This window comes from Ochlerotatus camptorhynchus, unplaced genomic scaffold (assembly GCF_037179485.1).
Source record: "Ochlerotatus camptorhynchus isolate MF236.1 unplaced genomic scaffold, CSIRO-AGI_Acam_v1.1 ptg000503l, whole genome shotgun sequence".
NCBI classification, from domain to species: domain Eukaryota; kingdom Metazoa; phylum Arthropoda; class Insecta; order Diptera; family Culicidae; genus Ochlerotatus; species Ochlerotatus camptorhynchus.
Window position 1 is genome coordinate 7,582,628 of NW_027040988.1, and position 26,918 is coordinate 7,609,545.

At 41.9% G+C, this 26,918-nt stretch overlaps 1 protein-coding gene across 48 annotated transcripts in view; it reads left to right on the plus strand.

Moving 5' to 3' along the window:
* Positions 1-26,918, plus strand: part of shot (dystonin-like protein short stop) — a 483,119-nt gene that overhangs the window by 420,488 nt on the left and 35,713 nt on the right. For 20 of the 48 annotated variants that reach the window (XM_065235656.1, XM_065235655.1, XM_065235657.1 and 17 more), the window contains 11 exons: positions 3,846-3,992; positions 4,060-11,576; positions 11,700-11,711; positions 12,034-14,213; positions 14,280-14,466; positions 14,746-14,811; positions 15,022-15,066; positions 15,355-15,432; positions 22,322-22,611; positions 22,684-22,913; positions 22,983-23,100. In XM_065235656.1, the coding sequence (XP_065091728.1) occupies positions 3,846-3,992; positions 4,060-11,576; positions 11,700-11,711; positions 12,034-14,213; positions 14,280-14,466; positions 14,746-14,811; positions 15,022-15,066; positions 15,355-15,432; positions 22,322-22,611; positions 22,684-22,913; positions 22,983-23,100 (10,870 nt within the window). The remainder of the gene's footprint in view (positions 1-3,845; positions 3,993-4,059; positions 11,577-11,699; positions 11,712-12,033; positions 14,214-14,279; positions 14,467-14,745; positions 14,812-15,021; positions 15,067-15,354; positions 15,433-22,321; positions 22,612-22,683; positions 22,914-22,982; positions 23,101-26,918) is intronic. The other 28 variants (XM_065235634.1, XM_065235649.1, XM_065235630.1 and 25 more) reach the window with 8 other exon arrangements.

Sequence of the window (26,918 nt, forward strand, 5' to 3'; positions counted from 1 at the left end):
CCAATCTTCGGGTCTAGTCTGTTTGGCATACATTCGTTTCGTATAAAAGACGTTTGGCATTATAGTCATTTGACATAATATTAGAGAAAATCATACTTGTGCACTGATCGGCAAGCTGTTATTGGAAAAACCCTTTTTTCGCCACATCATTTACAATAGCAAAGTGGTAGAAAGATCGCAATGACGACTGTTTTTTTCAATTGCTAATGATGCGTCAAAAATAATTGGTTTTTAAATTTTGGAAAACACACCAAAGTAAATAAGGGGACCTGGGATTTAACCCACGATCTTCTGCTAAGTAAGCAAAAACAGTCGCCACTAAGCCACCGAGCCCCTAATATCACTACAAACAACTGCGATTGACGATCGCCTAAGCCCGATGACATGTTGCTAATTATAGGAAGGAGTCCACTATGCTTTACTTATTTTACCGAGAATATTGTGCAATTCGCATTGAATTAGACCCCTACACTCAAATAATGCTTTGCGCTTAGGCCAGGAAAACAGTTAATTATTTTCACCATTTCAATAATTTAGTGATTCCTCAGATCGCCTTGTCAATTATCTAGACATCTAATGTATATACTCTTTACTTCCCTGGATATAGAGTCTCATTCTGCTTGTCACACAATATACAAATTCAAGCATTGGTTGCCTCAATCAATAACTGTGGAATTGCTTCAAGGACACTTAGTTGAGATTAGGAGAAAGCCTGTGTAAGAACGTCAAAGCCCTGAAGAAGAAGAACCATTTCAAATACTATCTTATTGAATATTATTTTGACATACTAGTGCTAATAGAACTTTGATATTGGTATTTTTTCTGGTATGAACGAAAAAAACCGCGGGATTATTTTCAGCGCAGAAGTGACCTTTTTCCGCATAGTTTCGACCAAGTTCTCAGTGTCGATTTTCTACGTTCTAGCAAAAAAGAATGGAAAACTTCTACAATAGGAGTGCATACAGTCTAAAATTGATCTTACGATCTTCTGCTCAGTAAACTAAATCGGTCGCTACTAGGCCACCGAGCTCCGTACTTTACAGCAAATCACTACAAAAGACAATCGTTCATGTTATTCGATAATTTTTTTGTGTTGTACCAAAACGTATCAAATTCTCACAACACAGAGCTTTGAATAAGAAGAATCAAACGTAATTATTGGTATCATGCTGTTTCTTTTTATCTATTGTTCAAGTTGATTTGAAGTGGAAAGCTCAGTTTGGTCACACTTGGGCTCACTTGATGTGAGGGAAAATGTGTATCGAAATGTATGTTAGCGGAAGAAAATCAAATTACCCCCAAGCGGGTATCAAGCCTTTCCCTTATTTCACAAATAGATCATTTCTCAGCGGAAACATCGAAATACATTTCTATTCAAAACTTCATCGACATCGACTACATGATATTGGAGTCCGTAGCTATGATGATTGATGGCTCTATTGTTTACTTATTATATTGGATGTTTTGTTTATTTTTGGGACATTTGAATTCGAATCAGATGGTTTAATCCTTGCGAGAATTGTATATTTATGCCAGAACAGCTTTCTTACGGATGCATCTAAATGTAGGCAATTTATTTAGAAATCATTGAACATTTCACAATTTACCCTTGGTTTCTTAAAATTGGAGACATTCTACCGTCATTTGTTTAAATATGACAGTATTACAGACTATTGTTTCAAATCAAATTTTGCTAAACCACTGTTTGCCAAACGGGGTAATCCCACATAACGTGATTCTGTTGATTTTTTTGCAGTCAGACTGGCTCTGAAAAAAAGTCACAATTTACAACGGTGAAATATTTAAAAGTAACTTTGACTGCATTCTTTTGTTTAATTTCCGAATAAAATGGTTTCACCATGTTTACATGGATGCCCACTGTTGCACTGTTTTAAAAGATCATACGTACCTTATTCCGTATTTAGCATCAAACTTTTGCATGCCAATTCATAAAAGACCGCCTAAAAACCTGCATAAATCCCTTTTTTCAAATCTCGTCAAACCCACATTCTTCACAACCCTATTGTTCAAATAGCTTCTAGATTCCTAATTATGTGCTTCCATTTCGGTTTTATTGATAATCCATGTTGTTGTATCAATGAATAGGTGCATGTATTAATAGTTGATACAGTAGAGTGCGCCGGCTCTCTACGACCAATGCCATCTGCTTTTTCGCTAGACTTTTTTTATGCCAGTACATAACCCCTCCGTATACAGAAGCGGGTCGATAAAAACACGCACACGTTCACACTTACACTATCTCTTCTCCCTTTGTTTCACTTACTTCGGGCCTGTCTCTCTCCCTCGCTCTCTCACTTATACATCCATACACACTACTACGTATACACAATTTTCACACGAATGCACGCACACAAACAAACTGTTAAATCACTTGAATTCCCAATGAATCAAAATTGAGAGAACCTTAACTTCCAAAGCCATCTTCAAAAAAAAAAACGAATGATTCAGCGTTTCAAATCTGCATCAAGTGCGAAGACACACCACAGAGAGAAATACCACCACCAACCAACTATAATACACATCGACATAAATACAACAACCAAGCATATATGCAAGCATGTGTGTACGATTCACGGTCGCACACTTGTATGTGTATGAGAGTGCGCATCCCATATAGTTGCGTGAATCGCAGCGACTGATGTTTGGTCCTAATCTACATCCATATTCCATGTGAACATTAAAACAAACTGAAACAATTTGTAAGTGCATAACATTTCACGTACAACAACACTAATGATTCGTTCGCACATCCGAGAACCGAAGGAGTTAGCAAGAAAAAAGGCCACAAAACACGACAAATACTTTTTTCTTCGTTTCGAACTAAAGTCACAATGTTTAGATTTAAGATCAATAGCTGTGTAAATGTTTTCTACCTTTGCATGAGTTTATATAGAATTTTACGTTTTCAATAATGGTTCTTGGAACCAAGTAAGGTAATACCGACTTTTGTAATATCTTAATTTCCTTTGTGTTTTTTTTTATTTATTCTTTTGAGCATTTTATTTTGTTTTCAGCAATGTAAATATATTGTTTCTTTTTATAGTTTGTTTATAAATTTTCTTAATTAAATGTTGAACGTTGTAAACGAAGCAAAGTAACATTAATTGCACGTTTCTAACCCCTAAACGAATGATTAGACCAGAAAAAAAACACTAACACAAACAAACACACATTAACAAACCAAACAACAACACACACAAACCAATAACTGACTGCGTGTGCGGCGAATGGTTTGCGTCTTGAATGCGTTACTCGTGTATGCGTTATTTCCTTTGTTTGTATAACTTATATCATTGTATGTGTGTAAATGTCAAACTGTAGTACAAGTACTGGCAGGAGACGCACGTGAAGACAGTGTCGTCCCCCGTATCATCATTCCAAGCAGCGTGACTCAATGTTTGGAAGCACCATCTATATTTGCCATTATTTCTGCTCTTACTCGACTGTGTGCGTGTGTGCTCTATTCTTCTGCTATCGTTTGTTGGTTTTGCCTTTTTGCTGAGGAAATCTATTCACTGTTTATGTTACCTTTGTTATGGGTTTTTCCATCTATAATCTATGTTTTTTTCAGCATTCGGGTTTCCTGTTTATCTGTGTTTTTCTATGATTGCGTTTTTGTGGTATTTTTGTTTTTCTTTGTGTACCATCATCATTAATACAAAACATTTTCCAGCTGCAAGAAAATCAAATGATGAGACCTTTTGTACAAAAAAAAAGTTTCCTGCTTTATTTTTATTAATCTGACATAAGGTTTTTCTTCATCTTCAATGAATATTAATCCAACGATTCGATTGTTTCGCTTTGTTTACGCTTATCTCCAACAGCAAGCCGTCGTTGAAAAGTTCGCACTTTGCGAAGACCACCTGGCGAAACTGCTGGAATGGATTACCAAGGTCGAGCAGGACATTGCTTCCGTTGGAGGACCGAAGGAACGCGTTGATGACTTGAGAAACCAAATCAATTCGCTCAAGGTATGTCCCGCCATAAACTCTTAAGATTAATTCAATAAAACACAACGCCTTCTATTTGCCATTGTAGCAAATCAAGGACGACATAGATGCTCAATCCCGACCCGTAGCATCGTGCCTGGAACAGGTCCGTCAACTGGTTCTCACCGGTGGAGATGTGCTGAGCGCTCCAGAGGTAGCTGCCTTGGAAAGCTGCGGCCGTGAACTGCGTTCTCGGGTCGACAAAGCACAGGACCGCACCAGTAAGCTGCTTCGTCGTTTGGGTGCTGCTCGTGATGAACTCGGAAAACTCCGTTCCGAATTGGATACCTTCTCCACATGGTTGCAGACGTCCCGTCGAACACTGGAGGACAAGGAAAACACCCTGTCCGATCTTAACCGTCTGTCCACACAGTCCGAATCGGTGAAGGAATTCCATGGCGATGTCGTTGCGCATCAGGCTGATCTTCGGTTTATCACCATGGCTGCGCAGAAGTTCGTCGATGAGTGCAAGGATTACCTATCAGTGCTGAACGACTTCCGCACGACACTACCAGAGCGACTGCCACACATCGAACAGGTGTCCAGCTCGGATAGTCCGATTCGTCAGGAAGTGTCCTTAGTCACTGCTCAGTACCGTGATCTATTGAACCGTGCCAATGCTTTACTGGACCGTCTTGCAGGTCTTGGCGGTCGCCAACGCGACTACCAGGAATGTTTGGAAAAGGTACGCTCTTGGCTGCGAGATGTTCAACCCCGTGTCAGCGCGGTGCTATCCGATCCTATTGCCGCCGATCCACAATCGGTTCAGGATCAGATGAATCAAACCAAAGCGCTGCAGAGCGAGTTCATGTCTCAGGGACGCCTCATCGATAACGTACAACACAGTCTGGACGCTCTACTGAAATCACTTGCCGGACGTCTAAGCCCATCTGAAGTGTCCGCCCTGGAAATTCCGGTTGAAGATGTCAAGAATAAATACAACCAATTGCTGGGAGCTTTGGGAGATCGCTCAAAACTCTTGGACACGGCTTTGGTTCAGTCACAAGGTGTTCAAGATGCCCTCGACGGCCTATCCGGCTGGATCAACCAGTCTGAAGACAAATTCAAAGTACAAAACCGTCCAGCGTCTCTTATCAAAGAACGCCTCAACGAACAAGTACGTGAACATCGTGGCCTGTTGAATGATCTTGAGTCGCATCGCACCAGTTTGGAAAGCGTTACACTATCAGCTCGCGAGCTAATGGCTAACGCTTCAAATGCCCGTCTTGCCAAGAGAATAGAAACCAACTTAAGCGACGTAACCGGTAGATTCGAGAAATTGCTGGACAAGGCCCTGAAGCGTGGAGAATTCCTCGAAGATACTCTAGCTCAGCTCAATAAGTTCAACGAAGATGCAGCCAGTTTGGAGCAAGAACTTTCCAACCTTCAGGAAGCTCTCGATGGACGAGAGCTGGCTTCTCTGCCAGCAGACACCTTGATGCAGCGTATGATCGAGTTGTCTAGAAACAAGGAACATCTTCGCCCAATGTACGAGAATTGTGTTAGGCTCGGCAAAGACTTAATTGCCAAACGCGACGTCACTGACACTGGTGTGGTTCGAGATCGTATCAAAGCGCTGGAGAACGCCTGGAAGAATCTGGATGTAACTCTCGAGGAGAAGCTTAAATTGTCGAAACAGAAGGCCGAACAGTTGAACGCCTACGAAGACCTTAAAGATCAAGTTCTGGTATGGCTATCGAGTATTGAAACCAGAACAAACAACATGGCTCCAGTTTCAGTAGATGTTGAAACGATCAAATATCAGATCGAGGAAGTGAAACCGTTGATCAAGGAACATCGTGACTATGCTGTAACCGTCGATAAAGTCAACGACTTGGGAGCTCAGTACGATGCCTTAGTGCGTCCGGACAGTCCAACCCGGAAACGTTCCGTCTACAGCCCAATCAAACGATCGACCGTCAGCCCAATGCGCCGAATGTCGGGAGATGCGCGATCACCCAGCCCTACTAAGGGTCTACTAGTGGGACAAAGCCCTACTGTGTCCCCGCTATCTCCCGGTGGATCGAGCGGATTCGGTAGTCGGCGATCATCGCAAGATGGTTTCCAGCTAACCGATCTCACACCGATCCAGCAACAGCTGACGGAGATCAACAATCGGTACAGTTTGGTTGGTGCACGTTTGAACGATCGCCAGAACGAGCTCGACTCCGTGAGAGATGAAGTCCGCAAACATCAGGAGAGCTTGAAAACTTTAGCCAACTTCTTGGACAAGATCCAACGTCAAGTGCCCAAAGAAGTCATTAGCAACAAGGACGAAGCAGAACGGTGCAATAAGCAGGCTCGCAAGGTTCTGGAAGAAATGTACGAGAAACAGAGTTTGCTTGATTCTACCAAAGCACAAGTGAAGGATCTGCTGAAACGCAAACCTGACGTGCAGGGTGCTGACCGCCTGCGCTCGGAACTGGACGCTGTGGCTGATCGTTGGAAGAATCTACACGATCTATGCAAGGATCGCATCAACTTCTCCGAACAACTGCGTGATTTCCTGGATACACATGACAATCTGAACACTTGGCTCGGAGCTAAGGAACGTATGCTGACCGTGCTTGGACCGATTTCTTCGGATCCACGCATGGTGCAAAGCCAAGTTCAGCAGGTGCAAGTACTCCGCGAGGAATTCCGTGGCCAGCAGCCGCAGTTGAATCACTTACAGGAAGTCGGTAACACTGTGCTCGAATATCAGCGAGAATCATCTCCTGAAGGACAATCGGTGGCCTCTAAATTGAAGAACGTCCAGAAGAAATGGGATGATCTTGTTAGTCGTCTGGATGATCGTGCTCAAAGCCTGGGAGCTGCTGCTGATACTTCCAAGGAGTTCGACGCTGGTCTCAACCGTCTGCGAGAAGCTTTGCAGAACATAAGCGACAACCTGGATGCTCTTCCAACCGATCGCGATCACCAGGAAACATTACGAAAGATAGAAAACTTGGAACGTCAACTCGAAGGACAGCGTCCTCTTCTGGCAGATTCAGAAGCGGCCGGTGAAGCTCTATGCCGCGTTCTCAGCGATCCAGCTTCTCGAGCGGACGTCAACGCACGTTTAGCTGCCGTTGGAAAGCAATATCAGAATCTACAGAAGAAACTGGACAACCGGAAGGCAGAAACCGATTCCGCTCTGCGAGATGGACGTCAGTTCGCTGAGACTTGCGCTCGTACTCTTGGCTGGCTGTCGGGAGAGCTGGGCAACCTGACGGATCGCCTGCTGGTATCCGCTCATCGTCCAACTCTGCAGCACCAGATCGAAACTCATGAACCGATCTATCGCGAAGTTATGAGCCGCGAACATGAAGTCATTATGCTGCTGAACAAAGGACGTGAACTGCAGGAAAAACCAGGACAGCTCCCCGATCGTACTGTGCAGCGTGATCTGGAGAAGATCTCTCAACAATGGGAACGCCTGCGTAACACTGCGGTTGATCGACACTCGCGACTGCAAACCTGTATGGAACACTGTAAGAAACACTCAGCTGCATCAGAAACGTTTTTGGCTTGGCTGCGTGGAGCAGAAGACAAACTGGCCTCATTCAAGCCTGGTATTCTGAAGAAATCGCAACTTGATCAACAGTTGAAGGAACTGCAGACATTCCGTTCGGACGTCTGGAAGAGATCGGGCGAGTATGAAAACACACGTGGTCTGGGTGAATCCTTTATCGGAGCGTGTGATGTTGACAAAGATCCCATCAAGGTTGAGCTGCAGGATATGAAGGACCGCTGGGAACGTTTGAACAATGAACTGCTTGCTCGTGCTCAAACTTTGGAAACATGTGCCAAACGTTTGGGAGATTTCAACGAAGAGCTGCGTGATCTCGAACATGCCGTTGGTCGCTGCGAAGATCGTCTGGCTGCGCATGACGCTTTAGGAGGTGCTGCTAAGGATCCCAAGTTGTTGGACCGCGTTAAAACCATCAAGGAGGATGCTTCAGCCCTGCGTAAACCCCTTCAGGCGATTCGTAAGTTGGCAAGCGATATTGCAGTTGAAGCCCGCGCTGCCGGCGGAGATGGTGATCATCTAAAGAGTGAGGTTGATGGAATCGGCGATCGCATTGAAGATCTTCATGCTCGATTGGATGACCGATGCGGTGAGTTGCAATCCGCTGCTACCGCAGTATCGCAGTTCAACGATGCAGTCAAGGCTTTGGGCGTGGATTTGAATGATCTGGAAAATCAAATCGATTCATTGAGTCCACCTGCTCGAGAAATCAAGACGGTAATGAACCAACTGGATGAGGTAGTCGGCATTTTGAGCAAGATTGATCGTACCGCTGATCACGTCGCTAGTGTCGAACGCGCTGGTGAACAGCTAGTTGATTCTGGATTCGCTCCAGATACAGCTAGCACTCGGGATCAGATCGGGACATTGAGGAGACAGCTTGGAAAACTGGAGAATCGCACTCGCGATCACGATGATGCGCTGCAGAAGGCTTTGAAATCCCTGCAGATATTCTACGATCTGCATCAGAGTACGCTGGATGATTTGAACGATGTGGCTGATCAAGTGAAGAAATTGAAACCGGTCAGTTCGGAATTGGAGCAGATCCGACACCAACAGGATGACTTCCGTCGATTCAAACAACGCCATGTGGAACCGTTGATTCTGAATATCGATGAGGTGAATCGCAGCGGACAGGACTTGATCCGCTCGGCTCAAGGTGGTGTTCCCACGGGAGTTTTGGAGAAAGATCTGGAAAGGATCAACGAAAAGTGGAATGACCTCAAGGAAAAGATGAACGAACGTGATCGTCGATTGGATGTTGGATTATTGCAGTCGGGTAAATTCCAGGAAGCCTTGGATGGTCTTTCAAAATGGCTCAAAGATACCGAAGAGATGGTCGCCAATCAAAAACCACCAAGTGCTGATTATAAGGTAGTTAAGGCGCAGTTGCAAGAACAGAAATTCCTCACAAAGATGTTGATGGATCGCCAGAATTCGATGTCTTCGTTGTTCCAGCTCGGTCAAGAGGTTGCTGCCGGTTGCGATGCTTCGGAGAAGGCCGCAATTGAACGTCAACTGAAGGAACTGATGGGTCGTTTCGACGCCCTGACTGACTCTGCTCAGACTCGTACTCTGGACCTAGAACAGGCTATGCATGTTGCCAAGCAATTCCAAGATCAGCTGAATCCGCTCACGAAGTGGTTGGATGGAGCCGAACGTACTGTGAAAGCAATGGAATTGGTACCAACCGATGAAGAAAAAATCCAACAGCGCATTCACGAACATGAACGTATGCATGACGAGATCCTCTCTAAACAACCTGACTTCAGTGAGTTGGCAGACATTGCCGGACAGCTAATGGAACTGGTTGGTGATGACGAAGGAGTGGTACTTAGTGAAAAGGTGAAGAACACCACAGATCGATATACCGATTTGGTGCACGCCAGCGAGAATATTGGACACGTGCTGAATGAATCTCGCCAAGGTCTGCGTCATCTGGTACTAACCTACCAGGATCTGGTTTCATGGATGGAGAACATGGAAAATCGTCTGCAACGGTTCCGGATCATTCCGGTGCATACCGAAAAGTTGCTAGAACAGATGGATCTCTTGGTAGAACTCAACGAAGATATTGCCAGCCGATCACCGAACGTAGAATCTACGGTTGAAGCTGGATCGGAACTGATGAAGCACATTTCATCGGATGAAGCACTGCAACTGAAGGACAAGCTTGACTCACTGCAGCGTCGTTATGGAGAACTTACGACAAAAGGAGGAGACCTTTTGAAACACGCACAAGATGCACTGCCATTGGTGCAGCAGTTCCATCAGTCCCATATCCGTTTGGTTGACTGGATGCAAGCTGCTGAATCTACTCTAGCCACTGGGGACTCTAACGAAACTGATATCGTTCGTCTGGAGGGTGCCCTAAGCGAAATGAGACCGGTTCTGGAAACTGTCAACTCGGTTGGTCCTCAGCTATGCCAGATTTCACCTGGAGAAGGAGCTTCGACCATTGAAGGAATCGTTACCCGTGACAACCGTCGTTTCGAGGCAATTGTCGAGCAGATTCAGCGCAAGGCCGAACGTCTACACCTTAGTAAACAACGGTCCGATGAAGTTACTGCCGATATCGATGAACTGCTTGAATGGTTCCGCGACATGGATGCTACTCTTCGTGATACTGATCTACCGGCAATGACACCCAAGCTGGTACGAGCACAATTGCAAGAACACCGCTCAATCAACGATGACATCTCAAGCCAGAAAGGACGCGTACGTGATGTCACTTCGGCTGCGAAGAAGGTTCTCCGAGAATCACAACCCAATGAAAACACCATTGCTCTGCGTGAGAAGTTGGAAGATCTGAAGGAAGTGGTCGATACGGTAGCTGGACTCTGCTCGAACCGTTTGGCTATACTTGAGCAAGCTCTACCGTTGTCGGAACACTTTGCCGATTCGCACACTGGCCTGGTCACATGGTTGAACGACATGGAGCATCAAATCTCCATGCTTGCAATGCCAGCTCTTCGTCCCGACCAGATTGCCATCCAACAGGATAAGAACGAACGATTGACTCAATCGATCTCCGAGCACAAACCACTTTTAGATAAGCTGAACAAGACCGGAGAAGCGTTGATGGCTCTGGTAGCCGATGACGATTCTGCCAAGATCAGTGAAATCCTAGAATCGGACAACGCTCGCTACGCTGCCTTACGTACGGAGCTACGCGAACGCCAGAATGCATTAGAACAAGCTCTGCAAGAATCTAGTCAATTCTCGGACAAACTGGAAGGTATGCTACGTGCCCTACAGAACACTGCCGAGCAGGCCAATCAGGCCGATCCAATTTCCGCCCATCCACCAAAGATTCGCGATCAGATTGAGGAGAACGTTGCTCTGGTTGAAGACATTGACAAGCGAGGTGAAGCTTTCGCCGCCGTTAAACGTGCCGCTACAGACGTGATCTCGAAGGCTACCAACCAAGCGGACCCAGCTGTCCGAGACATTAAGAAGAAGTTGGAGAAATTGAACAACCTATGGAACGAGCTGCAAAAGACAACCTCCAAACGTGGATCTGCTCTGGATAACACCCTATCCGTAGCTGACAAGTTCTGGAAGGAGATGCAAGCCGTCATGGAGACGCTGAAGGAACTACAGGAAGCGCTCCAGACTCAGGAACCTCCAGCTGCTCAGCCACAGGCCATCCAGAAACAGCAGGTCGCTCTGCAAGAAATCCGCCAGGAGATTGATCAAACCAAACCGGAGGTGGAACAGGTCCGCCGTACCGGTAGCAACCTGATGTCGCTCTGTGGAGAACCAGACAAACCAGAGGTTAAGAAACACATCGAAGATCTGGACCACGCTTGGGACAACATTACTGCTCTGTACGCCAAACGCGAAGAGAACCTGATCGATGCCATGGAGAAGGCCATGGAATTCCACGAGACGCTGCAGAATCTGCTGAGCTTCCTGGTCAAGGCCGAGGATCGGTTCCAGAAGCTGGGCCCACTTGGATCAGACATTGAAGCCGTCAAGAAGCAGATTGAACAGCTGAAGCACTTCAAGGATGACGTCGATCCACATATGGTAGAGGTTGAGGCGTTGAATAGGTGAGTGTCTTTTCATTGTTTTATTTGTTTTTGATTCCGGTGGACGGGCAGGTGATATATAATGGTGTTTTATTCCGTTTCATGCTATTCTATATTTTTGATTGATGACAAATGTGGATACAGAGCGTTGAACAGGCAAGAGAGATGAATTATGGATGTTGTTGCTTTTATGATTTGGAATATCAGGAAAATCGCTCAAAATTGACGATTAAATTTTTGATAGCGCCATCTTTGTGTCAAATTGTAATTTCTATAGTTTTGAGCTTTTTACACATGTAAAATTTGCGTTTTCGTTCGACAAGCGACTTCTTGTGGTCTATGCAATTGATGAAGTCTACATCTTTCACTTACATTTGTAATATTTTCATCGTCAAAAAAGTTTCAGCGTATCTGTGAATAATTCATAATACACGCCATAAACAAATTTCTCCAAATAACATAACTTTCAATTCTACAGGCAAGCGGTTGATCTAACTGAACGTACCTCAGCCGAGCAGGCAAGTGCCATCCGTGAACCACTGAGCTCGGTTAACCGCCGCTGGGAGAATCTCCTTCGTGGAATGGTCGAACGACAGAAGCAGCTGGAGCACGCTCTTCTTCATTTGGGCCAGTTCCAGCATGCTCTGAACGAGCTGTTGGTCTGGATCAACAAGACCGATGCCAATTTAGACGAACTGAAAGCAATTCCGGGAGATCCACAGTTGCTGGAAGTTGAGCTGGCTAAGTTGAAGGTGCTGGCCAACGATATCCACGCTCATCAAAGTTCGGTGGATACGTTGAATGACGCTGGCAGGAAGCTGATCGAGAACGATCGTGGATCGTTGGAGGCTTCCACTACGCAAGATAAGCTGCAGCAGTTGAACAAGCAATGGAGAGATCTGCTGCAGAAGGCATCTGATCGCCAACATGAGCTGGAAGAATCGCTGCGTGATGCTCAAGCGTTCACCGCTGAAATCCAAGATCTTCTGGGATGGTTGGGAGATGTGGACGCTATCATTGGCGCTAGCAAGCCTGTTGGTGGACTACCGGAAACTGCTTCCGAACAACTGGAACGATTCATGGAGGTTTACAATGAGCTAGAGGAAAATAGACCAAAGGTTGAAACGTTGATCGCACAAGGACAAGAATACGTACGCAAACAGACGCAGCTGCAGGTTTCGGCTAGTAATCTACAGCATACGTTGAGAACACTGAAGCAACGCTGGGATGCTGTAGTTTCTCGAGCTTCCGACAAGAAGATTAAGTTGGAGATTGCTCTGAAGGAAGCTACCGAGTTCCACGATGCTCTACAAACATTCGTAGAATGGTTAACTCAAGCGGAAAAACAACTGTCCTCTGCTACGCCAGTTTCCCGTGTACTTGAAACGATTCAGCAGCAGATGGAAGAACACAAAATCCTGCAGAAGGACGTTTCCATCCACCGCGAATCGATGCTCTTGCTGGATAAGAAGGGAACTCATCTGAAATACTTCAGCCAGAAGCAGGACGTCATTCTTATCAAGAATCTCCTGGTTTCGGTGCAACATCGTTGGGAACGTGTGGTGGCTAAGGCTGCCGAACGAACTCGTGCCTTGGATCATGGCTACAAAGAAGCCCGCGAATTCCACGACGCTTGGCTGCAGCTGATTACGTGGTTGAAGGAAACTGAGACCACGCTGGACACGCTTGCTGAGGAGTCAACCAACGATGCGGTCAAGATAAAGAAGCACTTGGAAAAACTTCGGGAGATTCAACGTCAGTTGCAATCGAAGGAAAGCTTCTACGATGGAACAATGCGCAATGGCAAGGGCTTGATGGACCGTGCTCCGAAGAGCGATGACCCGGTGCTATCGAAGATGATGAATGAATTGAAGGATTCATGGAAACGTGTGTGTCACAAGAGCGTCGAACGTCAACGCAAGTTTGAGGAGGCTTTGTTGCTATCTGGACAATTTGCTGATGCTCTGCAGGCACTACTCGAATGGTTGCGCAAGGCAAAGGTCCGACTTGCCGAGGATGGCCCAGTGCATGGTGATTTGGATACGGTGACAACCCTTTTCGATCACCATAAGCAGCTGGAGTCGGACCTGGACAAACGCTCAGCACAAATGCAAAGCGTCATGAAGACTGGCAAGGATCTTGAAAAGTCCGACGAAACTCGGGAGACTAGCAAGAACCTTAAAGAATTGCAAAAACTGTGGGACGATGTTCAGGATCTGAGCGCCCGTCGCAAGTCACGTTTGGAGGTGGCGTTGAAGGAAGCGGAACGCCTGCACAAATCTGTTCATATGCTTCTGGAATGGTTGTCTGAGGCCGAACAGAAGTTGCGTTTCGCCGCCGCTGCTCCGGACGATGAAGCCCAAGCCAATGATTTGCTGGATGAGCATTCTCGCTTCATGAAGGAGTTACGCGAGAAGGAGTTCGACAAGGAGGAAACCCTCGGACTGGCCAACTCCATTCTGGGTAAGGCTCATCCGGACGCGATTCCAATCATCAAGAACTGGATCTCGATCATCCAGTCCCGGTGGGACGAGATTTCCCAATGGGCACTGAGCCGTCAGACCAAGTTGGAATCGCATCTGAAGTCGCTCAAGGATCTGGACGAATCGATCGAGGAACTGTTGGCTTGGTTGGCCGGACTGGAAGCGACGCTGTTGAGTAAGTTCTAGTTCTAGGATTACGGATACGTATAGAAGTTTAAATTCTTGTGTTTTTTTTTTGTAGACCTGGAACAGGAACCACTGCCGGACGAGATTCCACCGTTGGAAGCTCTGATTGCCGACCACAAGGAATTCATGGAGAACACTGCCCGCCGTCAAGGCGAGGTGGATCGTGCCTGCAAGCCACGTCAACCGCCACCAGGGTTGAAGGAAGCGCGAAAACCGTCCCGCGGTGTGCTCAAGACACCAGTGTAAGTAGCCTTTGAAATGCACTGACAAAAATAATAGTGTGTTCCGTGCACAATTGTTAACTAATTTGATTTCTTTTTCCCAATGTTCGCGCATGATTAACAATTTGTATTTTTTTTTATGTTTCGTTCACTCTCGTTTTTGTACGTGTTTCTTTATTGTTTCGGACTTTAATCACACCGCTATGAAACCGATTATATTTGCGTTTATGTGTGTGTGTTAATTTGCGTGTGATCACCAATCACCACCACCACCACCACCACAACCATCACCACTTATAGAAGAGGATCACAACCAGATTTGCGCGAACATTCGCCTGACTACGGCACCCTAGGACGAAAGCAAAGGTTTGTTCTAATAAGTGTTCTTTTCAATTGAATTACGAAAATCTAACGTAAAAATGTACACTTTTGATTGTTTCATTGACTAACCGAATGATGTTTGATTTTTCTTATTTCTTTTGATATTTTGTGTGTATTTGTGTGCTCATTTCTTTCGTTTCTCTTCTGTACCATTTTGTGTCTCTTCCTTTTTTACACTCCAAAACAAAATCATAGTTTCAAGGGATCACGCGATCAAGGGCTTAATTCACGTCGTACAAGGTGTGTATCTCATTTGTGTGTGCTCAATTCATATTTTCGGTTAAGTTACGTCCCTCTAAAATTTGGAATTCAAAGATTGAAAAAAAGACCGGCGTAACTTAGCGGATCCAGACATTCTTTTTTCAATGCATGTTGTTTTCTACCTTCTTTTCTTTCCTTCTCTTATTCTATGATTGTTGGTGTTGTGTAAAATATGTGTGTACAAAATCATTGATAAACCATTTTAAAAAAACGCAAAATTATCTGTGTATGTGTTGCGTGTGTGTACATTTGCATATCTGAACACAGTCGTGTGAGTCCTGGACGCGAAACCCAGACGCCGGAACGGGATCGCCTGCCGCACTATGGTCCACGATTTTCGCCAAGGTATACTCCATCGGAGCAGTCGAAGTTGTGAAAACTGTTGAGACTGTTCGATCGTACTAACAACATCCACACACGTTCCATTCATGTTTCCATTTGTTAATGTTCGTTATCATTATGTTTTCGGTATTGTTTTGTTTTGTTTAGATTATTCGAAAATCATTTTCATTTGTACAAATTATCATTTTCATTTTATGTTGTTCATATCACTGCAAGTATTGTAAATTAAAGATCGCTAGAAATTGTGAGAAAATCCACTCAATGGATTAATAGGAGAATTATGACCATCGTTTGGTAACGTAACTGTAGGTAATTTCAGTGCAATTTCGCGACTTGACTCATTTTGATTTGAATTTCGAACAGCTGGCAACTCTGGTTTAGAGTTAAGGATTCTCAGTCCAGTAAATTGCAAAAGATGATCTGGAATAGATATAGGTAGATGAAAGACAGAGCCGCGGTCAGGATTTTCTCTTGGTTAACGAGCATTTATGTTTGCACTTCTGTAACGAAATTAAAGGAGAGGATAGTGATGTGAATAGTTTATTTTTATCTTTATCGGGAAATTTCCCCTAAAAGCCATTTTGCATGGTACATTTTAAGATTTCAAGCCGTTTCGGCCCTTTCAAAACCATTTTGGCATTTTGAGACAATAATTATTATGAAAATTTAATTGTACCTTAAATTTAGAATCCTTAAAGACTATTTAATTTTTAGGTGAATTTACGTTTAAATAAACTTGTAAGTCATTCCTACGTTTTAAGACTAAATTGGCGGCTTTAAGGTTAACTTAGTATTTTTAGTGCAATGTTGGAATTGTTTTTATGTCGCTTCAGTTTTAAGGGCTTAAGCCTAATTTACGTATTATGGAAATTCCGACGTTTTTAAGGCTTGTTTTTTCCGTATTCATTTGGGATTTTCAATTTAATTTCCGAGGTTTTTAAGATGTAGATGCAGTTTTGGCGATCGAACGATGACAAAGTTTTTTTAAACTTATTTTATAATGTTGAGGCCATTCAGACACAGTTGATGGGGTTCTCAATTTCTCAATGCACATCTAAAGAGCAGTGGGGATTGTTAAGTTGACACACCCTAATGGTTGATCTAGTAAATTATTTGACGATTTGGAGAACCTAGATCATCTTATATTAATGGAAATCGACCGTAAATTTTGCGCATATGCTCCATAAATATGCTTATTCATGTTTCGATTGCTAATGACAATGCCCAATTGTGGAAGATCCTTTGATCTGAACTAGAGGGTGATTTGAAGCAGAAATCGACCATAAGAGATGCGCATTGACTGCATGACAGTGTTTGGACATGTTCGATTGTTAAAAACATCACCTAATCGTGTTAGGTCTAGTAGATAATTTGATCTGAACTTCAGGACGATTTGGAGCACCTAGAACATCTTATATCCATGGCAATATATTTTAAGTGATAAGCATGTACTCTATATTTTTGCTTGGACATAAGGGTGGGTCATCTATAACAACCACCTACTCCCCACAGCTCTTTCGCTTCGTATTGAGGTCCCCAACAACTGTGCCAAATTTGAACGAATTTGGGAACGATCTGGATTTGCGGGAGAGTTTTTTTTTTAAATTTTGGGGTCGGTCCAAAAATTCTAAAACTGCTCTATTTTTACCAAACCTGGGACTTAGATTGAGAAACTACACAGATCAACATCGTTGAAGACCGCATGTCGATTCGACTTCTGTGCAAAAAGTTATTTTTTTAATGTATGCTCATGTGATCCGCACATACCTACTGGGGTGCATACAGGGTGTTTGGTTCCGGGTTTTACATATTTTCAGGGTAGATAGGGCTCCTAAAGTTATGAAAAAATCCCCATGAAACATAGGGTCGGAAATAACTGCTAAGTGAGTTATTCAACATTTTATGTTTTTTTGTATTGCCAACTTTAATTGGCTATATTTTTTTAATCTTAATATGGTTTTCTGATTTCAACATACCAAATGAAAGATTAAAGTCTTAGCTATCAATGCTTTCTAGAAAAAAACTCGATTAAAGTTAATTATCATACATTAAATTGAAAAGCATGTTGAAAGTACCGAAAAAAAACTGGTGAAATTTCATACATTTTAGTGTTTTTAAGTTGAAAATTTTCATTTCTGTTTATTTAGTTGTTCTACAAAACATTTTCCATGCAGTTCTCTAGATTTGTGTCTTTGGTAGAAACCTTGTAGGCTTTATGGTTTCTTCGTAATTATTGATTTAAAACAGCCATAAAAACCTGTGACGTTTTCTTAAAATGCGCTATAGTCACCCTATTTGTTCGTACGTTCGGCTGTTGCAGTGGACTACGCACATGAAAATTTGGTAGAATGTTATTGTAAATGTTTAGCTACATTCTTAACTTTTGATTACCGCACATCTCCTGCACCAAAAGAAAACATAACTGCGGAGATGTTTCGCAGTATCGAATATTGCTCAGTCTCAGCAGAAAACACAACGAGAGACACCGAATCGGCGAATTCTGAGAGCGGAAGGGAGAGAAGTAGGTAGTAGTAATAAGTCGATGTCCTTTTTATTTCATAGCACTCGCAGCTCAGCTGCGGTGCTGTTTCGATGGAGGAATGTGGAGCTCCGCGGCTTCTGTATGCATACTTAGAGTTTTTTACAGGAGTTAGTATTTTTACTGGATTTTTGGATTACTGACTCGGTTAAAATTCAAATGACTGTTATTCGTAAAGATTGGATAAAATCGATTTATTTTTATTTTTCATCATTACACGGGGTTAACAGAAGTTAGTCTGTAAATTTTGGTAACACATTTTTCAACTTTGAATTTTTCACAGATTTTTTTAAATTTTACCGAAGAATTCCGCAATTCAAAAACTCGGTAAAAATTACTGACTCGATAAGTGTGTACTGATGTATGGTTGGTGAAGGGGCTAGCATGTGGAGGGTATTCTCGGGCTAGTGAATGCCACCCATCCCCACTTATGATTCAGTAATACACTATTTATTCATTTCTGTTTGATATGTTAACAAAGTTTGATTTTTTATAACGGAATCATGAACAAAAAACCAATCGTGGATTAAAAATCCATTTTTGACAAAATCGAAAATGTGGATACGTGTTTCTAAGCAGAATTTAATTCTGAACAAGAAAACCTAGGCGATATCCAAATTTGATGATAACTGGTTAGAGTTATTTCCCACGCCAGTTTGAAAACCCCCGTTTCGAGATAAACGCGTTTAAAGATAAAAATGCTCTCTCAGTGCACCGGTACATGTTTTAGGAAATCGCTTCGTAAAGCGGTAAGGAATATTCTAGCGGGCTTGGAGTCTTTTCTAAATTAAAGTATACATCCCAAGGAACATTTCAAGCCAAAAAAAACATGAAAGGTGATACGATTCAGAACCTCGGGCTCTGGTTCCGCTTCGCATTTTCCAGGAGTCCATTATCTGCTACCGGAAAACATACAATAACAAAACTGTGATGACAATTTAGTGCCTCAAATCATAATAGTGCCCGAGATCAACTCCCTAGAAAACTCGAAGTTCACAATCACGTTTGTAATAGTGGTCTTTGGTTTTTTGTTCATGATTCCGTTATAAAAAATCTGGGACTTTGAACAGTTATTTGAAGTCTATGACTTGGAAAATTGGTAACTACACTGCAATGTTCATTTCTATTCGTCAAACTTTGTTAACATATCAAACAGAAATGAGTAAATAGTGTATTACTGAATTATAAGTGGGGATGGGTGGTATTCACTAGCCCGAGAATACCCTCCACATGCTAGCCTCTTCACCAACCATACATCAGTACACACTTATCGAGTCAGTAATTTTTACCGAGTTTTTGAATTGCGGAATTCTTCGGTAAAATTTAAAAAAATCTGTGAAAAATTCAAAGTTGAAAAATGTGTTACCAAAATTTACAGACTAACTTCTGTTAACCCCGTGTAATGATGAAAAATAAAAATAAATCGATTTTATCCAATCTTTACGAATAACAGTCATTTGAATTTTAACCGAGTCAGTAATCCAAAAATCCTGTAAAAATACTAACTCCTGTAAAAAACTCTAAGTATGCATACAGAAGCCGCGGAGCTCCACATTCCTCCATCGAAACAGCACCGCAGCTGAGCTGCGAGTGCTATGAAATAAAAAGGACATCGACTTATTACTACTACCTACTTCTCTCCCTTCCGCTCTCAGAATTCGCCGATTCGGTGTCTCTCGTTGTGTTTTCTGCTGAGACTGAGCAATATTCGATACTGCGAAACATCTCCGCAGTTATGTTTTCTTTCGGCGCAGGAGATGTGCGGTAATCAAAAGTTAAGAATGTAGCTAAACATTTACAATAACATTCTACCAAATTTTCATGTGCGTAGTCCACTGCAAAAGCCGAACGTACGAACAAATAGGGTGACTATAGCGCATTTTAAGAAAACGTCACAGGTTTTTATGGCTGTTTTAAATCAATAATTACGAAGAAATCATAAAGCCTACAAGGTTACTACCAAAGACACAAATCTAGAGAACTGCATGGAAAATGTTTTGTAGAACAACTAAATAAACAGAAATGAAAATTTTCAACTTAAAAACACTAAAATGTAAGAAATGTCACCAGTTTTTTCGGTACTTTCAACATACTTTTCAATTTTAATGTATGATAATTAACTTTAATCGAGTTCTTTTCTAGAAAGCATTGATAGCTAAGACTTTAATCTTTCATTTGGTATGTTGAAATCAGAAAACCACATTAAGATTAAAAAAATATAGCCAACCAAAGTTGGCAATACAAAAAAACATAAAATGTTGAATAACTCACTTAGCAGTCATTTCCGACCCTATGTTTCATGGGGATTTTTTCATAACTTTAGGAGCCCTATCTACCCTGAAAATATGTAAAACCCGGAACCAAACACCCTGTATAAGCTTATAGGTACGTGAGGAGCACCAGAGCGAGAGTAAAAAAAATATAAGTTTTTGCACAGAAGAGAATAGTTTTCTCAATCAAAGTCCTAAGTTTGGGGAATACTGAGCAATTTTTTAAACTTTATCTGGCAAATGATTAGTTTTATTCCGTTTCCAATACAAATGTTAAAGCTCTCCCGTTAATCCAAATCGTAACCGATTTTATTCAAATTTGGCACACTTGCAGATCGAAAGAGCTATGGGGTTGTGATCTACCATATAAAGTTGACCCACCCTATTGGACATATTTCACTGCAAGAGAAATTGTCTCATTTGTGGTTGAACTAGAGGTTCGGACGATCTGAACTCCAGAATGATTTGAAGAACTTCTTCTTCATCACATTTCAAGCTTACTGCTTATCGCATATTAGCTTATTGCGTGCTCTCAACTAAGTGTTCTAGATATTTCCACAATTATTAATTTAATTAAATTAATTATTAATTGAGAGCTTTCGATGCCTGTACCATTTTTACATTACTATAATTGTGTGGCAAGTACAATTATACTCTATGCCCAGGGTAGCCGAAAAATTTTCCATACCCGAAAAATTCCTAGACCGGACCGGGAGTCAAACACAGCCACCTCTTGCTTTGTAGCTGCGCCTTTACCGACTGAGCTAAGGGAGACTTAGTACATTTTATATACAAATGAAAAGGATCGTAAATGTTGCGCATAGGCTTCTCATGCATTGTTCTTGGACGAATTTCGTCGCTGAGGACATCGTCTAAGTCGTGACTAATCTAGCCACGTCTAAATCTATACGTTAAATATACACTTCAGTGCCACTTCAAAATTAATTAATTAATTAAAGTACTTTCGCTTGTATTTCAACTCCGACGCACCGGTTCTACGCATTAAATATAACATATTTTATGATATCGCATTGAAAACTTCACCCATATCGGAAAAGTTGACTACGATATCTGTGTTGGGGAAGTTTGCTTTCGCGGACCCTTCTTGTTCTTCAGCGACAAGCTTCTGGGCGTCAGTAGAGGTACTTGAAATCGGCGGCTGTGTTAGAGAAGCCACCTTGGGTCTCACTTTGACCGTGCTCGTGCTCGTTTCAATTCAATTTTACAAATTTGTGCGCATTTCACGATCTCTCCAAGTGTGACAATTAAATTGCCATACTTGGAGCTGCATTTTAGTGCATAATAGGTTTAGCTGTAAAGCCGAGTTTAGACGAGGCAAGTGAGTTGATTCTTGTTGTTGTGACTTGGATGTGATTTGAAAAAGCTCGACATCGATTATTGTTTGCTATTCACAATGCGGCCATTTTGAATCTTGCAAATTCTTTCCAAATGGCGTATTCAACATTTTTTTAATAAATCGTAGCACGAAAACGTAATTTCTAATCGAAATGATTTTTTTGTTGGTTATCTTTCTTCCGGTATCCGTGGTACATGACAAGCCCATTACAGTCTGCTCTGCTGTGTTTCTCAAGGTTGCTAAATACCTGCAAGGAAGCAAAGCATGTGAGAGTTCAAGAACCTAAACGGAAGATGAAAGCGTCTTAAAATGTTTCTAAAGGCTTAGCTTGCTGCTAAACAAAATTTAAATATCCAGATCGAATATTGTTATTATGTCCATATTAAACATTGCAAACAGGACAGTACTGATAGGTACTTAGAAGCAAACGGTTATTGATTAGCTTCCCAATGATCAAGACGGGTAAGCATTAGAAACATTAGCTTGGTTATGGTTAGTATGCATACCACAATTGCTCTTGCGTGAGAAGGTTTTAGTATTATTAGTAAGTAGATAGTGAAATTCCCGTGGATCTTCTGGTAAAAGTAGGTTTGTTGATTGTCTTATGTAGCACTTCTTTTCTCACTTCATTATTTCATCATCTTCATGCCTCTCATTCCATTCGGTCTCGTCTCTCTTGGAACATCCTATTAACATGCGGGGGGTTTCCCCGAAAACCATTTACAGCAATCAACCCGAAGCGGAGCTCCGTTCCCCGCGAGCCAAGCTCCTGTGGGACAAGTGGCGCTACGTGTGGATGTTGGCATGGGAACGCCAGCGTCGTCTGCATGACCATCTCCTGTACCTGCAAGATCTGGAACGCGTCCGGCAGTTCAGCTGGGAGGAATGGCGCAAACGTTTCCTCAAGTTCATGAACCACAAGAAGTCCCGCCTGACGGATCTATTCCGCAAGATGGACAAGGACAACAACGGACTGATCCCGCGGGAAGTCTTCATCGATGGAATCATCGGAACGAGTAAGTTGATTGAGTTGTGTTAGCTTGATGGAAGAATGTGGGGATAAATCATTTTGGTTGATTTTCCGATAGAATTCGACACCTCGAAGCTGGAAATGAACGCCGTGGCCGATTTGTTCGACCGCAACGGAGAAGGACTGATCGACTGGCAGGAGTTCATCGCGGCACTTCGACCGGACTGGCAAGATCGCAAGCCAAAGACCGACGCAGACAAAATCCACGACGAGGTCAAACGGTTGGTGATGCTGTGTACGTGTCGACAGAAGTTCCGAGTATTCCAGGTCGGCGAAGGCAAATATCGGGTAAGTTTCGCCATTGGTTGATTTCGCGCATCAATTTGATAACTGACTTTCTTGGACGGTTGTGTGTAGTTCGGAGACTCCCAGAAGCTGCGTCTAGTGCGTATTCTACGAAGTACTGTGATGGTTCGCGTCGGAGGTGGATGGGTAGCACTTGACGAATTCCTGGTCAAGAATGATCCTTGTCGAGGTACGTACACTGTTGCCTTTCATCTATTTATCTATTTTATGATATATCCAGTTAGATCATTAGTAAATAATAGTTATTTGAGTATACGAAATGTTACTCTTAGTTCAGAACATTAGGGTATCTAGTCGAAATTTCCATATATTTTGGAACTAAATTAGAAGAGATGCCAATATTTATTATAATCTTAACGATATTAATATTCACACACCGCAATGCCAGAACAGGAAGAGGATATGGTTATTTAACATTGGACAATTCGCAAAATCCAATATTAATCCTTGGTTTCGAGAACTAAAGATCAAAAGCCGCGGAAATTCTGTTTATTAACAATATTCCCACCCTTTCAAAAACGAATCATAAGTCATCGAGAATGGCTTGCAAACAATAACTTTGCTTACAATCATGCTCCTAATAAATAATGGTGAACGAAACAAACAACCTCCCCCCCACCCACACACACACGCCAGCTGATCGCGATTACCTTTAATCATTCCAAAAAACAGGACGTGTCTGTGGCTGATATGCGCGCCCGTGACTTTGTGATTAATCGTGCCTTGAATGCCTTGAACCAACAGAAACAAACAAAATCCTAATTGCAAGTGCTTCCGGCGAACGATTTGTATACTAATCAACATTCCTTCTTTTTCTTTCTTTTCTTCTTTAACAAACCAACCCCCCACAAAAATAATCTAACCGATCGGTATGAAATCAAAAAACTCAATCGGATTCCACCGTCTCCGCTAACGAAACGAACGAAAATCGTATGAAATGGTTTCTGCCGCACTTGAAATTTCCACAATTTCACGCATCATTTTTACATGGTTTCACGTTTCGTTTATCTCTTTTTCTCTTTCGTTTGATTATCGCTTCTTACACATTTCCCCTTTCGTTGATTGTTTTTCTTGTTTTATTTCGTAAATTTTAACCAAAATCGATTCGCTCTGCTCCCGCCCACTTTGTACGTCGTTTTTTTTTACACGCCACTATTGCTGCTCGATTTTTCCGATCTTCCCCCCTCGCCCGCCTTTTGCATGACTATCGAAAATCGCAGTTGCGCTAGTGCTACCGCTTCCCAACCCGAACGATCCACGCCAGCACGAGGCGTGTTGTCCACTGTGTAAGAAACCCGAACTAAGCTTTAGGCAACTGTTGCTTTGGCAAAAGAAGAAATTTCAATCGCAACTCTACGATCTCGGGGGCAGCAATAGTATGCCGCGATACATTGTACTGAACGAGAAGAGCAAATAACCGGGCGCAGTAGTATTCTAGTCCAGCTCGTCCAAGCCAAGATCTTCGTCCAATTTGAGCACACGCAATGCTGTATTTTTGTTCCTATTTTTCAATGTGATGTCAAATTTTTTCCTGTTTAGAATTTTTCACATATTGTTAGTTGTTATCGTCCGATCTTCTGGATCGGACCGAATTGCTCCCAGGAGAGCAAAAGTATCGACGTTTTTCGCCAATTGTCTGCTTAGAAACTTAACACCTTTGAATAAAGGGAGATTTTAATGCTGTTTGAGAAGATTGTGTGACTTATTTCTACTCTACTGTCCTCCTGGATTTCTGTTCTGTTTAACTTTTTAGGTTTTAAGTGTGTTCAAATGTATGTTAGTACTACTTTGGTTCTTTACTAATCGTATATACATAATTAGAAGCTTATCATTTTCACGGTGTTTGTGTTTCCTTAGATTACGTGTTATCGTGTTATTCAAAGGCAGTTTGGGTGTTGGACTAACCGTAGTTTTACTAACAAACTTATTTGAAGCGTTATTGCGGCGTTATTGAAGAAGGAAGCGAATTTGACCCAAGACAACCAGAATGCATGTAAATTAGAGTTGGTTATGTCATATCCGGACATATATAACGACAAGCTTATCGTATATAATGCACTTTGATGGCTTTCACGTACAAACACGGAGTCCAGATACGCACTAGTGTAAATTTAATTTGTTAACAGTTTGATTTGTCATCAAATACAGTTTAGTCTGTAATGAAAAAAATTCAGTTTGACAAGCTTTACTTTTATATGATATAAAATTGATTGTAAATAAGTTTGCGTTTTATACGATTAAACTTAAACATCATGCGATGGGTTTTCATACGCAGTTTTGACTTAATCTATACAATTACATCTGTACATTCTTACACAACTTCTGGTCGTCAGAGACAAGCACTTAAAATTAAAGGAGCGAGATATGATAAATGACGGCTTCGGCAATACCATTACCTATAAAAGTTAGGGGTGTACACAAAGTCCTTGGACGCTCAATGTTTGCTCTGAAACATGATGTACTATATCAACTTGTATCTCATAAATTTATTGTCTAATGCATGTGCTAAATGACACGCCTTTTCCCGACTGATATCATTGATGTTGGGCTATGTTTTGTCTTTCCAGTCTTTCGGTGGATCATCATCGTATAGATCCGTAATTGAAACCATCAACAGATATGGCAAATTTGGTTCACAAATGTGTGTCTACACATCGTTAAAACTTTGGAGTCAATTTTAAGATTAATGTAATTAAGATGTAATCGTAAAATTTTGTAACAAAAGAGGCCTTCTACTAGACAAAAAGTTCTGACAAGTCTGTACAGATTGGTTGAAGTACGACCGACAAACAGCAGTGTTAACCAGGAAAGACATCAATCCAGTTAATCAAAATGTAGAATCTAAAATTCTTGCTACAGTTTTGAAAACAAAATGCGACTCATAGTAATTTTTGCCTGGCCACATTTTGTTCAAAACTGGAAGTTGAATGTACACTGACAAATATCTGCACGTCAATCCTACGTTAAAACATACATGATTTTATCGTATTTTCCACGTAACTGATACGTGCAGGTGGATTCAAATTTATTAAATCTCGAATGATCTACTTTGAAAAACCGTTTGCTACGCCCAAAATCTTTCAAATACACAGAGATATTCCTTTTTCCCGATTCCTAGCTCTCTGTAATCGTAAACATTTGTTTTAGCATCTTGAAAGCTTCTTAAAACCTGCGATTCTGAATTTTCCCTAGTTCGGGATAGCAAAAATGTATTCAAGTCTGAGATGCAAACAATTTCCAATGTCCTTTAATTTTTTGATCTCAAAAATGTTCAGATTTTTCATTTATTTTAAACTCACTATCCTTGATTGATGTTTCAAGTTTGGCATTTCGAACAGTTTTATATGTATATGAATCTGGAAAACTTTACAACTTCTTGGAAATTTCTCCATGTTTTGAGTACTGATGTCTCATTTCAGAAGGTCGGAAACATTTTAAGTCCCAAATTCTAAGTGACGATCCATTAACGTCACGCACTAATGGAAAGTGGGTTGGGGGTCTACAAATGTTTGACAAAGGTTGATTTTTCTCAAATTTTGCGTGACGTACTTAATGCATGCTCCCTTAGTCCGGAATCTTGAAAACTTTCCTTTAAGCAAGAAATAGATTTCAGTAAATTCTCCAACTGACAGAATCTTGAACATTAATTATCCATGTCCTGAATCTTGATTTTCTTCTGTGTCCGATATCATGAATTTTTATTTTTATCTAAATCATCTTGATAATTCCATTGGAACGCTTTAGGGGCTTGCTTTACTTTGAAACTCTACTCTGGACTCTTTTGAAATACTTCCTAGAGTTCCTTCGGATTCAACCTCATTAAATTATATTCAACGTCTTCTTAGTATTATTCCCAAAAATCCTTTGGAATTCTATAAGGAATTCCCTTTTGAACTCATTTAAAGTTCTTCTCTTAAAAGTCTCATAAAAAATGAACTCGGGATTCTAGCCTGAACTTCTTCCTGAACCTCTTTTGAAATTTTCATC